At 41.1% G+C, this 16623-nt stretch overlaps 1 protein-coding gene across 1 annotated transcript in view; it reads left to right on the forward strand.

The window, feature by feature from the left end:
- Window positions 1–16623, forward strand: part of LOC126185988 (uronyl 2-sulfotransferase-like) — a 187084-nt gene that overhangs the window by 143926 nt on the left and 26535 nt on the right. Inside the window, exon 3 of the mRNA XM_049928177.1 lies at window positions 16087–16244. Coding sequence (XP_049784134.1) covers window positions 16087–16244 — 158 coding nt within the window. The remainder of the gene's footprint in view (window positions 1–16086; window positions 16245–16623) is intronic.

The following is a 16623-nucleotide window of genomic DNA, read 5'->3' on the forward strand; positions in this document are numbered from 1 at the left end:
AAAATTAGCAAAATCTATCAGTAAAGAGAAGTACACACATCAAAAAAGTTTTGCGTCACCCCAGTTCCCAGAACTCCTGAAAATAGACGTTGACTATGGATATTGTATCACAGACACAGTCCCTTTGACTGTTCAGAGATGTCGTTAAACCCGACCAAAGATGTAAACAACCATGCATGAGCAGCGCCTCTTAGACGGAGGGGGTCCGAAAGCCGATCAGTTCCAGTCATTCCACCAGGAAGGACGTACAAGGCTCGTGTTGTCTGTAGTTCAACCATGACTAGACGGTTTATACCATGGTTTGATCGCGTTTACTTTGTGCCAGGAATCGCTCTCAACAAGGGAAGTGTCCAGGCGTCTCGGAGTGAACCAAAGCGATGTTGTTCGGACATGCAGGAGATACAGAGAGACAAAAACTGTCGATGACATGCCTCGCTCAGGCCGACCAAGGGCTATTACTGCAGTGGATGATCGCTACCTACGGATTATGGCTCGGAGGAACCCTGACAGCAACGCCACCATGTTGAATAATGCTTTTCGTGCAGCCACAGGTCGTCGTGTCACTACTCAAAATGTGCGCAATATTCTGCATGATGCGCAACTTCACTCCCGACGTCCATGGCGAGGCCCATCTTTGCAACCACGACACCATGTAGCGTAGTACAGATAGGCTCAACAACATGCCGTATGGACTGCTCAGGATTGGCTTCACGTTCTCTTCACCGATGAGTGTCGCATATGCCTTCAACCAGACGTGTTTGGAGGCAACCCTGTCAGGCTGAACTCCTTAGACACACTGTCCGGCGAGTGCAGCCAGGTGGAGATTCCCTGCTGTTTTGGGATGGCATTGTGTGAGGGCCGACGTACGCCGCGGGTGGTCATGGAAGGCGCCGCAATGGCTGTAAGATACGTGAATGCCATATTCCGACCGATAGTGCAATCATATCGGCAGCATATTGGCGAGGCATTTGTCTTGATGGACGATAATTCGCGTCCCGATCGTGCACATCTTGTGAATGACTTCCTTCAGGATAACAACATCGCCCGACTAGAGTGGCCAGCATGTTCTCCGGACATGAACCCTATCGAACAATCCTGGGACAGATTGGAAAGGGCTGTTTATGGACAACGTGACCCACCAACCACTCTGAGAGATCTACGCCGAATCGCCGTTGAGGAGTGGGACAATCTGGACCAACACTGCCTTGATGAACTTGTGGATAGTATGCCACGACGAATACATGAATGCATCAGTGAAAGAGGACGTGCTACTGGGTATTATAGGTGCTGGTGTGTACAGCAATCTGGACCACCACCTCTGAAAGTCTCGCTGTATGGTGGTACAACATGCAATGTGTGGTTTTCATGAGCAATAAAAATGGCGGAAATGATGTTTATGTTGATCTCTATTCCAATTACGGTACAGGTTCCGGAAGTCTCGGAACCGAGGTGATGCAAAACTTTTTTTGATTTGTGTATTTTGCTCTATTATAATAATGAAAGATTATTTTGGAAATCATTCTGGTGTAAAGATAAGCGAATTATATACCTCATTTGGCAAGGTCAAAGATCGGTATGCTTTATAACACGTATATCAGTTGGGGTTGTTTTGGGGAAGGAGACCAGACAGCGAGGTCATCGGTCTTATCGGATTAAGGAAGGATAGGGAAGGAAGTCGGCCGTGCCCTTTCAGAGGAACCATCCCGGCATTTGCCTGGAGTGATTCAGGGAAATCACTGTAAACCTAAATCAGGATGACCGGACGCGGGATTGACTCCCAAATGCGAGTCGAGTGTCTAACCACTGCGCCACCTCGCTCGGTCGTATATCAGTTAATTGAATGTAAATAACGAATGGGACTAGATGGGAGAAAGTGTGTTGGCGTAGACTATGATACAGCATCTGTCAAGAGTGGTATATACACTGGTGTGCTCTAAGGGATCATTGGAAACATCTGATTCCACCCATCTGCTTTGATCTGTGACGTAATGGTGTTGTGGTGTGGGACATCACTACGTCGCGGTGTTTTCCAATTGGTTCGTGTTGGTAGATGTCGTGTTGTATTTGATGACATCATCTGGTGGTGGATGTTGACGTGTTGAGTTTAACGTGTGGTATTGGGTTCATTTGAGTCTTGGTTATCACTGTGGAAACATGGTATATTTTGAGTCTAAATAGGCAATGCTGAAACGTGGACTTGGAAATGATGTACGCGTATGTGTGGCAGCCAACTTAGGTGATTTTGTTTTGGATTTATTCTATATTAATTTTAATAGTTTGTCTGTTTTATATCCATGGTATTTCGGTTGTGTTTTAATTGATCTAGTGAATATGAGGTTTTTTGAGTTTTCGAGTTGTTAGGATCTTGGTTTCGGTGGTGCCTTGTGAGTTATGTACATGTGTGAAGTTTGTGGTTGTGGTGTTTTTATTTGTAGATTGCCGATGAAATGTTCGATTCCACTTTTCAGAGTTGTAAGTGTCGGTTATTTGGTATCGAAGTCTTCAAATGGCTCTGAGCACTATGGGACTTAACTTCTGAGGTCATCACTCCCCTAGAACTTAGAACTACTTAAATCTAACTAACCTAAGGACATCACACACATCCATGCCCGAGGCAGGATTCGAACCTGCGACCGTAACGGGCGCGCGGTTGCAGACTGTAGCGCCTAGAACCGCTCGGCCACGCCGGCCGGCTATCGAAGTCTTCGTTTGAGTTGTACACGTCAAGGAAAATGTCCGATTCCGCTTCTGGGAATTTCAGATGTTGGTTTTTTTTTTATATATATATCGTGGGCTTAGTTTGAGCTGGAAAGGTCGAGTGTAGTGCACGATTCTTGTTGGTTTTGTGATTCTTGCGTTATATAGTAAGTCGTCCTGTTAGTTCCATTTTATTGTTGGAGTGAGACATTCTTATTACCATATCGTCGCCATTTTGTATATGCTGGAAGTACTGCCACAGTAATGACGTCATGGGTCAAAGCAGACGGGTGGAATCGGACGCTACCCTTATTCGGTTCTTAAAAGGCACACTGGTGGAGAATCAAGAAACAGACCTGCGTATCGAAATAGGTCAGAACAGCTACAAAATTTTTGGTCACATCATGTTATGCTGGAAAAGTTAATTATTCGCTACTACAGTAGTTTCAAGATAACACTAAAGACACCAGTTCCAAGGCGCTGGTCTGGCAGATAAGAAACCATCTGTACATTTAAAGACGTTCTTAAGTACCTGTGGAACATTATTCGTAAGAGTAAAAAATGTAACGAATGAAGTGTAGCTGTAGGTCAGGGCTTCACAACAAACGTGCTCGCGCAGCAAGTTGTGAGCAGGCACGGAGCACGGCGAGCACTAGCGTCACAAGGAGGAGAGAGGCGAATCGAATGGACTGTCGAGTGGAGGACGGAACAGTCACCTTCTCGTGTTCACCACTCAATAAATTAAATCCGCGACCAGCTGCATGAAAATCACTATGTGAAACATTACTGCTACAAATGGAACAGGGCCGGCCGGTGTGGCCGAGCGGTTCTACGCGCTTCAGTCTGGAACCGCGCGACCTCTACGGTCGCAGGTTCGAATCCTGCCTCGGGCATGGATGTGGGTGATGTCCTTAGGTTAGTTAGGTTTAAGTAGTTCTAAGTTCTAGGGGATGACCTCAGATGTTAAGTCCCATAAGTGCTCAAAGCCATTTGAACCATTTTGAACAAATGGAACAGATAAACTAACAGTACACGTACCACAAATGTTGTTAATGTATAGTATTACATTTTTCTTAATTCACTTTGCTAGCTGTTATACAAAAAATGAAGTCATTAAAGTGTGGGAAACTCGGTTCTCTTTCTCTTTTCCTCCTTAACAATTGCTTCTATTTCGGAGTAATTGTTCTTGTGCATTGTACACTCTGCGTATAGTTTGCTATTACTAACAAACAGCCAGTTCCTCAGGCACGTCTCATTACTTTGTTCACGAACGTGCATGTAACTGAATATTGACATTATTGTAATAGCTTGTTTGTGGTCAAGAGGAAATCGACCGTCTCGCCGTTAATGCTATTAGACGGCATCGCTGTCAAAGCTGACCCTCCCTTATTTGGTAGTATGCGCTTCACTCGAATTGTCGCCACTAAACGGTGCGCGAGCATTTCCCTCGCGCCCCACCACGCGAGCAAGAGAGTGAGCAGGCGTGAGTGATCACGTCCAAAATCTGCGAGTTGTTACGCCCTGCTATAGGTCTTAAAAACATTGTTTTACCTATTTCAGATTCCATACGAATAGTATAGCTACAGGGCTTTTGACCGAGGCCCACGAGAAAGCCAGGCCGCGGCGGAGCCAGGCCGCGGCGCGTACGTCACGATGGTAGGCCGAGCTCGCTCGCTCAACTCAGCAGAAAAACTGCGTTTCTACACCTTTTAACTCGTAACTGGTTTTGTAAGTACAAACGAGAATAGCATCTTCTACTGGAATCCACTATTATGGAATTTTACTGTTATTAGTCCTACAATGATAGAAAGTGCATGGGCCTAGTGGTGATTTTATATATGAAGATAGTAACTGTTCTCGAAATAATAGAAACCATGGTGACAGTGCAGCTTCTCTAGAACAAATGGCTACCCAACCATTGACCTTCGTCCGTGCGAATGCGCTCACGTTGCCCGAACTCCTACAGGAAAGGTACAAGTCCCTGCAGTCGCGCTATTCATCTGTGTCCTCGGTGACTCAGATGGAGCCGGCACGATAGCTCAGCGTGTTCGGTTAGAGGGTTAGCTGCCCTCGGTAATAAAAAAAACCTGAGTGAATGGATCAACAATGAACTGCTACGGGTGTCAGGGGACGTCCACCCCGAACAAATGCAACGAACAATCACGAACAAAATGAGATTAAAAAAAAAAAGATGGATAGAGCGTCTGCCATGTAAGCAGGAGACCTCGGGTTCGAGTCCCGGTCGGGGCACACATTTTCAGCTGTCCCCATCGAGGTATATCAACAACACCTGTCGGCAGCTGAGGGTTTCAATTAGTTATCATTTAGTAATGATTTGTCACGGCTGTACACCTGTACAATAAAATTAAAATCATGTCAAAATATTTATCAACTGCATAAGGCACCACATCTTGTATGATACGAGGACTGTTACGCAGAAGGGACTAAATGCTACAAACAAGCCGTTATACCATTTATGTCGAGAATTGATTTTAAATTTTGTTGTGCAAGTAGTAATTAGTAAGACTTCATAATAGCAGATTCCAAATGGTTCAAATGGCTCTGAGCACTATGGGACTTAACATCTGTGGTCATCAGTCCCCTAGAACTTAGAACTACTTAAACCTAACTAACCTAAGGACATCACACACATCCATGCCCGAGGCAGGATTCGAACCTGCGACCGTAGCGGCCGCGCGGTTCCAGACTGTAGCGCCTTTAACCGCTTGTCCACCACGGCCGGCCAGCAGATTCCAGTAGAAGATGCAATCCTCGTTAGTACGTACACGCCCGGCTGCCAGTTAACAGGTCTACAAACGCATTTTGTCCACTGAGTTAAGCGAGCGAGAGAGCTCTGACCTACCTTCGTGACCTACGCGCCGCGGCCTGTCTTTCTCGTGGGCCTCTCATTTCACGCTATTACGTCACTTACATTGGTTATGACATCATACACGCGAGTTGCCTGCATACATGGCAGTGTAATGGCGTCACAATACAAGAAAAAATTGGCTGTAATGTAAAAAATCCAAGATGGCGGAAATAGACATTTGTACTAGCAGGAAATTAGAGAATTACAAGATGGTGGAACAAGCACAGTTACGTTTTGCAACCCTTCTGAGGTCACGATTCAATACAGCAAAACCAGCCCAGTTCAGAAATAACTGAACAACCTGAGCTGTGTAAATGAAGCAGCCAATCAGTATGTAGCCCAGAGCCGCCATCTTGGTTAGGCTCTCAAGATCAGATTGATGTGAATGTTGCGTAAATTAGCATCACGCTCAACGTGTCTGAATAACTAAAATTATTTATCAGAAACATGTAAGCCTCATATGCAACACACAAACTCCCTTGATGTTGATGTCAAGTCCCACAATGCTATTTCCACATCTAAAACATCCGTATCATTTACCAAAAATATACAACAGTACTAACAATTCTGATGTAACTTAAAGTATTTCTACATCTAAAATGTCTGTCTTATTCATACAAATATATATGAAACTACTGGCCTAACTTATAGGTTAAGCTGCACTCGGCAATAGGCAAACTTGGATTTTTGTGCCACACTTATTGCAAGGCACAATGAAGCCCAAAATTAGATATTTCCTCATATAAATTGTTTGTATTATTGTTCTTTACTGTACAAAGCACATGCTAACTAAAATAACATCCTAAGCAGTCAATGCAGTAATAATTAAGTTCCTCTTAGGCCAAAAAAAATGGTTCAAATGGCTCTGAGCACTATTGGACTTAACATCTGAGATCATCAGTCCCCTAGACTTAGAACTACTTAAACCTAACTAACCTAAGGACACCACACACATCCATGCCCGAGGCAGGATTCGAACCTGCGACCGTAGCAGCAGTGCGGTTTCAGACTGAAGGGCCTAGAACCGCTCGGTCATAACGGCCGGCCCTTTGCCACAGGAGTACTTGATAATTTACAACTGTCATTGACCGTTAAAGCATCACTTGATGCACTTATTAACAAACTCTTCTCTTGAAGTATTCTGTCTGACACTTGAATAATTCTTTAGTCTTACGTGATGATGACTGCTTCAACTGAGGTCATGAACTGGGGCTGAGTGCTTCCATGCTTGGCTCTATATTGATCTCCGTGTCAGGGCACTGCTGTGCTTCCTCAGCCTCGCCCATTCGTTGTTGCAGATTGCAGCAAGACATCATGAATGTATGTGGTATCGATAGGCATTGCCGACTTTGGTGTGGCACCATAATCTCTGGACGTACCACACACATGACATGGGGCAGGTTGATACCCTATAAGAACTAACTTTAATGAAATTATAACAAAACTGAGCCATATATCGCCACGCATGTGACATGCTGCATGTTGCTACTCCATAACAACCCCAAGAACACAATTAGCACATTCCCCCATACACAATGATGATGACACCTCCAGTTATGTCTCCTAAAAAATTATCGATTCATCTTAGAGTTTGCTGACTAAGCATACGTTCGCATGTTTGCACTGCCTTCAGATGTCACACACTTGTGTCCCCCATCATATCCCTCTCAGCCTCCTTTCTCGCTGCATCCTCCTCGCCAGTTTGGTCGATTTTGGCAGAAATCATGAAGAACCTCAATTTGCATTGATGGACAGGGACCTGACTTGCCGTCGTTCTGAACGCAAGTCCAGTGTCTTACTGACATGACATGTCGCTCGTTTCCTATCAGAAAGAGTTTGCATCGAAGTATCATACAACCAACTACTTGACGAAACATTTAACATCTCTGAAAGATTAGCCATTGAGCGTAATATATCTAATAAGCGAATTAAAGATGTAGAGCAGCACATTAGTAAGCTTTGCAAGGACGAGAGGCTGACGGAGCCTGTAACTAGACTTGAAGTAAAACTGTTATCTGATACACAGCAATATTAATCGCAACCAAATATCTGGTTTTAAGGACTGCCTGTGGCAAAGATCGTCAAAACGAAGCACATAAGTTTTTCACTGATATTTCGTCATGACATTTCTCTTCTGTTTCTAGCACAACTAATGTTGATAAGAACTTTTCTTTCTTTCTTTCTTTCTTTCTTCTTTGTCCTCCTTCAACGTGGGGTCGGCCATGTTACTATTGGTTTGGCAGTGTTAGTTGCAGAGAGTGGCTGGATGCCCGTCCTGCCGCCACCCCGAACCCCCCGGGACGGAATGAGTGTACCCCAGCTGACTGCGCCTAGTGTAAGCCAGGGAACAGTGCGAACGTAAGAACTTCATTAAATCACAGATCTACAAAATTGGTGTGCAAGACTCAGCAGAAAAAAACTGAATGCTCCTTTTCCAAGCTAAGAATATTTTTAACAATGCTTACACTCTATGAGTTAGCCGGTTTGGCAGTGCTATGAACAGTGACAGGTTCATTTGACTGGTGAGACCGTGTAACACATACGACGAAAAGCTTTATACAGCATGACTCGAACACGATGTATGTCTTCCAAGAACTTGCTTGAAAAACTTCAACATCCATTTTTCAGGGCAGATATTACGACTCTTCAGTCCACTACATAATTGCCCGTAGAGATCGTGCGGATGAAATTCAGCTCATACAGCAGCTCCTCTTCGCATGTTCCATTCGAAAATGGAGCAGGGAACAGATTTTAATGTATGATTCAATAATAAGTACCCTCTGTCAAGCAATATGCCAAGAAAATATTCCCCAGACCATAACGTTCTGTCCTTGTTTGCTTTAACATGTTTCACGCTCTACACGCCAATGGCCATCTGTCCAAGGGAGCATAAAAAGTGATTCATCTGAAGATGTCACCTGTTGCCACACAGTGGATGTACAGTTACTGTACTGGCGTGCAAATTTCACCCTTCCTCGGTTGGTTATGAGTAGCAGTCATCAAGAGTGCATGAACCAAGCACATTATGTAGAGGCCCAACAGTTGCTGAACAGTCATTGAGGAAACACTGTTACTATAGCTCCTTGGTTCATCTGGGCAGTCAATTGGTCCACAATTGTACGTCTATTCACCTGCACATATCTCCACAACCATTATTCACCCCTGTCATCTGTGTCCCACAGTACACCACAGTTGCCTCGGCACCGGGTGTGGATAGCACCGTTTTATCATGCACAGTATAATTTAACCGTGGCAGCATGTGATCAGTTTGTATATTTAGCCATCTCAGAAATGCTTCCACCCTTGGCCCGAAAGCCAATGATCATGCTCTTTTGGATGTCAAATGAATTGCTCTGCTTCCACATTATGACAACGACCGCACTGTTTTTCAAATCCCCCTCAATTCTCTGTATATAGCCTCCACTGCTAGGGCTGCCACTTGCCATCTGTGAGTGGTTCATGCATGTTGATGTCCAACATAGGCGGTGGTCACATTAATGTGACTGAACCATGTATAAACAGTTTGGCCTGGTGGGCTTGTTTGAGGTTGAAACTGCTGCCAAGAGTCAGTTTCAAGCCAGGTTGCGGATTTTATCCTCTCAGGGACTGGGTGTTGTGTTGTCCTCATCATTTTATCATCATTGACATGCAGGGCGCCCAGTGTGGCAGCAACTGGAAGGCTTGCAGCTCCAGTGGCCGACCATCACCAGGTGGGGGCCCCCAGCAATCAATGCCATCATTTCATTTTCACTGCTACCTGCGTCTTTGTAGCCTTTGATGATGCCTGCAGCATTAGGAAACAAATTGTTAGGCACGAAACCATGCCTTGGACCGTGGCCTAATGTTGATAAAACGAATTTCACTGAGGTCACAAATACTGTCCAGGAAATGCTGCATTGTTTTTTATAAAAATGTACCTTTCTTAGTGCATAGTATTCACTGTGTGTGTGTGTGTGTGTGTGTGTGTGTGTGTGTGTGTGTGTGTGTGTGTGTGTGTGTGTGTGTAGGGGGGGGGGGGTGCATATGCGCATGTTGGAGGGGAGGACAGGAAAGAGCCTATGAAAGATGATGTGTGGATGAAGAGTTTTGGGCTGACATGGGGGCAGTCATGCAGGAGAGGAAAGGGAGCCCACTTTGTGTACTTGCCCAGGTGCCCCACATGGACATAGTTATGGTCCTGGCTTTGGGGCAGTGATGTCTGTATCCCATGACAAGGAGGTGGTTGTGGCTGGTATAGCTGAGGCTTTGTGATCTACTTTAGAGAGAAGGATGGTGTGATCATTACCTGTCTCCATTATCATAATTGAACTTGCCACTATTTTGCAGGAATAATGGTATAAGATTCCCTTGAAAACCACACAGGACTCATATTTGTTCATTCCAAAACAAGCTGTTTTCAATGCCAACGGGGTTCCTATACTGCATTAAGCATGGAAGTGTGTTGTGTTTTTGGCATTTCCATATCTTTTTCAGCCCCTGTATCTTATAGGAATCTTTAGAAGCAAGCACCTTGTATAATGTTATTAATTTTAAGTGTACTTATTACATATCAGAATTTTATTGTAGTAACTACTAAATGTATCATGGTCATCTGCAAAGGAGGGAGCACTCTTCTCTTATCCAATGCAAAGTACAGAATTTTACTCATTGCAAAATTCTCATATTCTTCTAGAAATGATTGTCTGATTCCATTAAAACACAGGATTAGGCAGTTTTAGCATAAGGTGAACAATCACAATGATAAGTCCTATGGATTTGGTAGCCACATAGCTTAAATTTGTTTGTTTGTAACACTGTTCATGGGGAATTATGTTGTATCTTTGAACACAGCTACATTTTTGCACTGATCTTCTCTTAAGCCAATACGAACCGTTGCAGAACATTGCTGAAACAGAGGTTCCATTCATTTTTCTGTCAATTCTCTTTACCCATTGTTCTTGGATACAGACAATGCACATGCAGATTGTTCAGTTATAGGTGACAGATCACTGGGTTGGCCTCCAAAGACGCCATCTTGTTATACATTAAGTACATTTGCTTCAGTCATCAAAAGGCCTTTGTGCAAAATCATCAGAAAAGTAATACGTATTTTCTGAAAGATTAATACACACTTTTTTTTATCTATGTCATAGCCCATAGCATGTGTGACATTACTTTAATTTTCATACATTTTCAGAAAGAAGTCATCACTTAAAACTTGCTGTAAATTTTTTATTCCAATTTTCTAGATATTTTTATGCTTTCTCAAAACTATACTCTACTGCCTTTTTATGCATTGTGTGGCCCTGGGTTAGGTATCACTGTGCCCTCTAACTCCAGGTTCATAACTAGCTTGAACTGTTTTGAAGGTCCATAAGTGGGGTTGAAACAAAAGAAGCTCTGTTTCATTTCATACTATGTCATTTGAGTACAACCAGAGCATACTTGTATTCTAAGAAGACTCTCAGTGAGGTGACTGATGGGAGTAGCTGCATTGGCTGAGACTGAATTTTGACACTCAGTATTGACTCCTTTCCAGTCAGTGTCAACTTTAGGTAGCAGCCAACACTGTTTAATGGCTCAAACATGTCAGTGAGTAAGATGATTCAAAAATGAATTGCAAATATATTTCAGTGAATGTTGACTCAGCATATTATTTTTGCTCTCATTCAAACTAGATGAAAGTTTGTTTCACTGACAGCTCCACTGAAGGATTCAGATACCTGGCTGGCTACACTGTGTATCACACGTGGAACCATGATGATACACTCAGAACGCTGTTCAGCAATGTTTCTAATCCTCCTCATACAGATTTTGAACATTTTCTTTTTATTGAAGTACTATTTTGCAATGTGTGTACAGTTCTGACATATCACTGATTGCCTTAAGAATTTCTGTTTCAACTTATTTTTAATAAATGTAAATGTTCATAAAGTGTTTAGAAAGGAAGACAGACTGGCTCCACATGCCAGAGTAATAAATGGTTCAAATGGCTCTAAGCACTATGGGACTTAACATCTGAAGTCATCATTCCCCTATACTTAGAACTACTTAAACCTAACACACATCCCTGCCCGAGGCAGGATTTGAACCTGCGACCGTAGCTGCAGCGCGGTTCAAGGCTGAAGCGCCTAGAACCGCTCGGCGACAGTGGCCAGCTCAGAGTAACAATGAGCAGTCTTTTGTAATTGTAGCCTATCAGTTTTATCCAATTTCTCATACTCATACAACCAGTTTCAAGATTCCTCTCCATCACCATCTCAGAAAGACAACACAGAAAGAGCTAAAATGTACAGAACGAACAAGGGATACAAAAATCACAGAAAGTGAGTATGTACAACTTTCCTTCATAATGGTAACATTTTTTCAGTGAAGGAGATGATATCTAGCAACAGAATCAAAAATAAAAAAGGTTCCAAATTTTAGAAGGGTGGTAGCCCATTATTAGCAGATCTTGCCACAGTTAGCTGGACTGCAGGCTACAGATGGCACACAATCTGAACTCTGTTAAGATGCTGAAGAAAAAGTAGATGGATCTTTGTGATAAAAAATTCTGTCACTCTTATGTGTTGGGTCTTCATTTTATTTTACTGTAGAATACTTCTCATGTGGCAAGAGTGAATTAACTGCGACGTGGTGTTATTGTTAATTGCAAAATCTAACAGACATACATTATGTTCCAAAACTATCTTTAAAATTTTAATCACATAGATTTCAGAAACTGGGACAGGTAGAATTGTGACGTTTATGGCATAATGTTTACACACACATAAAGATTTAGTGCCCATTTAACAGAGTTCATTTTGTGTGCCATCTATCACCTGCAGTACAGCTAAGTGATATTCCAGGTTCTCCCATGTCAGGCCTAGCATGTCCTAATTAATGTGTGCAATTGCTGCTGTAAAGTGACCTGTCAGTGGAGGTTCTCAGAGTCTCAAGTCCTTACCTTGAATCAGTTTACCTTCCCCTGTCTAACTGTTGTAGCTCGCTGACATATTTTCCGTGGAAATGTCATGATTGAAGATTTACACCACCATATCTTTTGTCACTTTCTCAGACATTTTGTTTGTGTTTCTTTTGTCAACATATTCATGTATAACAGTTCTTTTAGGATAACCTTTTGCAACAATACAATCAACTTCTTTGGTATCTATTATATGTTCCACTTATATTCAAACGAACTCTGAACTAACACTCTATCTTGTAGGGCATGTCACAAGTTGAGTTCATGAAGACCATTTTGGAGGAAGGGGTGGGGGGCAGCTTTGTTCTTTACAAAAATGAGAATTTTCTCCTCCTAACTTCATCCTCATTTCCTTTGGGCCTTTGTCCCACCGCAGTGCAGGTTCAGCCTTGTTATTACGGATTTGGCAATGTTAGTGGCAGAGGGTGGTCGGATGCCCTTCCTGCCACTACCCTGTACCCCTTGGATGAAATCAGTGTACCCCAGCTGTCTGCACATAGTGTAAGCCATGAAATAGTGCGAACGTTTTTCAAATGTCTGCTAGTCATGTAACTGATGCAGAATATGGGGAACAGCCCAGTATCCACCTAGAGGGATGTGGAAAACCGCCTAAAAACCACATCAAGGCTGGCTGACACATTGACCCTCATCATTAATCCACTGGGCAGATTCAATCTGGGGCCGGTGCTCCTACCTGAGTCCGGGAAGCAGTGCATTAGTGCCCTCAGCTAACCTGGTGAGGTTGCTCATCCTAACTTAAAGAATAATAATTAACTGTAAACAATACCATTGATAACTTTTTAAAAAAACTTAGCTGAGCCTCATAAATGACATAAAATTAACTTTTGAACAGTAAAAGGATTCATCTACAATGTTCAGTTTTAAATCCGCTCAAAATTATGTGATATATTAGAATACAAGCAATCAAAACAGGATTCCAAATGTTGTAAATTGTATGGCATTTAATGTGAGCTGTGCATGATCAGTCAATTCTGTATTCAACAATAAGCTTATATACACATGGTGACACATCCACTAAATAATTTTCTGTGTTGTTTAAAAAATAAGAATAATGTTATTCTCATCAGGTGACTTACTGATCAAGAAATCTTACTCTTTTAGCAGTAGATTTTTCCTAAAAATAATTATTAACAAATAGATTACAATGAAGTGAGAAACTTTCATGAATATTTGCTGCAATTCTTAACAGGGATGTACCAAATCAAGTATAGCTTCTTCAACATTGGAAAACATATTTTATCATTCTTTTCAGAACTGGTCAAATTAAAGCAATGTTTAGTTCCAGAAATACATAAAACTTTTACAAATAAAAGTTTGTCCTAAAGTAATGCTTTTCACTGACATAAAACTTTGATGCAATGGCTGATACTAGGGAACTAGATTAGATTAGATTAGATTAGATTAGATTAATCCTAGTTCCATGGATCATGAATACGATATTTCGTAATGATGTGGAACGAGTCGAGTTTTCCAATACATGACATAATTAGGTTAATTTAACAACATACTTAAGTTAATATAACAACTTTATTCTTTTGTGTGTTTTTTTATTTTTCTTTATTTTTTATTTTTATTTTTTTTATTTTTATTTTTATTTTTTTTTATTTTTTTTTCTTAATTTATATCTAAAAATTCCTCTATGGAGTAGAAGGAGTTGTCATTCAGAAATTCTTTTAATTTCTTCTTAAATACTTGTTGGTTACCTGTCAGACTTTTGATACTATTTGGTAAGTGACCGAAGACTTTAGTGCCAGTATAATTCACCCCTTTCTGTGCCAAAGTTAGATTTAATCTTGAATAGTGAAGATCATCCTTTCTCCTAGTATTGTAGTTATGCACACTGCTATTACTTTTGAATTGGGTTTGGTTGTTAATCACAAATTTCATAAGAGAGTATATATACTGAGAAGCTACTGTGAATATCCCTAGATCCTTAAATAAATGTCTGCAGGATGATCTTGGGTGGACTCCAGCTATTATTCTGATTACACGCTTTTGTGCAATAAATACTTTATTCCTCAGTGATGAATTACCCCAAAATATGATGCCATATGAAAGCAATGAGTGAAAATAGGCGTAGTAAGCTAATTTACTAAGATGTTTATCACCAAAATTTGCAATGACCCTTATTGCATAAGTAGCTGAACTCAAACGTTTCAGCAGATCATCAATGTGTTTCTTCCAGTTTAATCTCTCATCAATGGACATACCTAAAAATTTGGAATGTTCTACCTTAGCTATATGCTTCTGATTAAGGTCTATATTTATTAATGGCGTCATACCATTCACTGTACGGAACTGTATGTACTGTGTCTTATCAAAATTCAGTGAGAGTCCGTTTACAAGGAACCACTTAGTAATTTTCTGAAAGACAGTATTGACAATTTCATCAGATAATTCTTGTTTCTCAGGTGTGATTACTATACTTGTATCATCAGCAAAGAGAACTAACTTTGCCTCTTCATGAATATAGAATGGCAAGTCATTAATATATAATAAGAACAATAAAGGACCCAAGACTGACCCTTGTGGAACCCCATTCTTGATAGTTCCCCAGTTTGAGGAATGTGCTGATCTTTGCATGTTACGAGAACTACTTATTTCAACTTTCTGCACTCTTCCAGTTAGGTACGAATTAAACCATTTGTGCACTGTCCCACTCATGCCACAATACTTGAGCTTGTCTAGCAGAATTTCATGATTTACACAATCAAAAGCCTTTGAGAGATCACAAAAAATCCCAATGGGTGGTTTTCGGTTATTCAGATCATTCAAAATTTGACTGGTGAAAGCATATATGGCATTTTCTGTTGAAAAACCTTTCTGGAAACCAAACTGACATTTTGTTAGTACTTCATTTTTACAGATATGTGAAGCTACTCTTGAATACATTACTTTCTCAAAAATTTTGGATAAAGCTGTTAGAAGGGAGATTGGACGGTAATTGTTGACATCAGATCTATCCCCCTTTTTATGCAAAGGTATAACAATAGCATATTTCAGTCTATCAGGGAAAATGCCCTGTTCCAGAGAGCTATTACACAGGTGGCTGAGAATCTTACTTATCTGTTGAGAACAAGCTTTTAGTATTTTGCTGGAAATGCCATCAATTCCATGTGAGTTTTTGCTTTTAAGCAAGTTTATTATTTTCTTAATTTCAGAGGGAGAAGTGGGTGAGATTTCAATTGTATCAAATTGCATAGGTATGGCCTCTTCCATTAACAGCCTAGCATCTTCTAATGAACACCTGGATCCTACTATATCCACAACATTTAGAAAATGATTATTAAAAATATTTTCAACTTCTGACTTTTTGTTCGTAAAGCTTTCATTCAATTTGATGGTAATACTGTCTTCCTCTGCTCTTGGTTGACCTGTTTCTCTTTTAATAATATTCCAAATTGTTTTAATTTTATTATCAGAGTTGCTGATTTCAGACATGATACAACTGAATATTTTATAATCTGTATTTGTCATGCCCTTCTGAAACAGACAAGTTGTCAAAACAACAAAGCAACTTCAAGGAATTTGTTCTATATTATCATTTCCTTTGCAGGAAAGTCTTGTGGAAACGATAATGAAGACCATACGTGATGAAGCTGTCCCAGTTGCTTTCGATCGTCATGTGTATTTTATAAATTTCACACTGTTTGATAAGCAGTCTCCAACATACATAAACCTTGTTAGAGATCCTGTGGACAAAGCAGCATCAAGGTATGAAGAATTCTTTCATATATTTTGTCTTCTCAGTCATATATGAACTGACATGAAATTACACCAGCAATAGAGGGCAATCACAGAATTTCAGTTGGTACATAAGAATGGTAGATGCTCCTATGATTATATAGGGTGAGTCAAAAACGACTTTACAAGTTTGGAGTGATGTAGAAATTTATTGGGATAACTTACAGAATATGTAGCTGTGCCATTTTGTAACAAACAACTTCAAGTTTCACATAGAAGTGTCAAGTGTCATTTTGATTTAATGTGACTACCATTTGTGATGCAGCAAACATCCCATCAGTAATAAGTTTCTTCCCACACTCCCAATGCAGCAAATTGTGAAATGGCAGTGTAGATTTGATTTTTCAGG

This window comes from Schistocerca cancellata, chromosome 1, assembly GCF_023864275.1.
Source record: "Schistocerca cancellata isolate TAMUIC-IGC-003103 chromosome 1, iqSchCanc2.1, whole genome shotgun sequence".
NCBI lineage: Eukaryota > Metazoa > Arthropoda > Insecta > Orthoptera > Acrididae > Schistocerca > Schistocerca cancellata.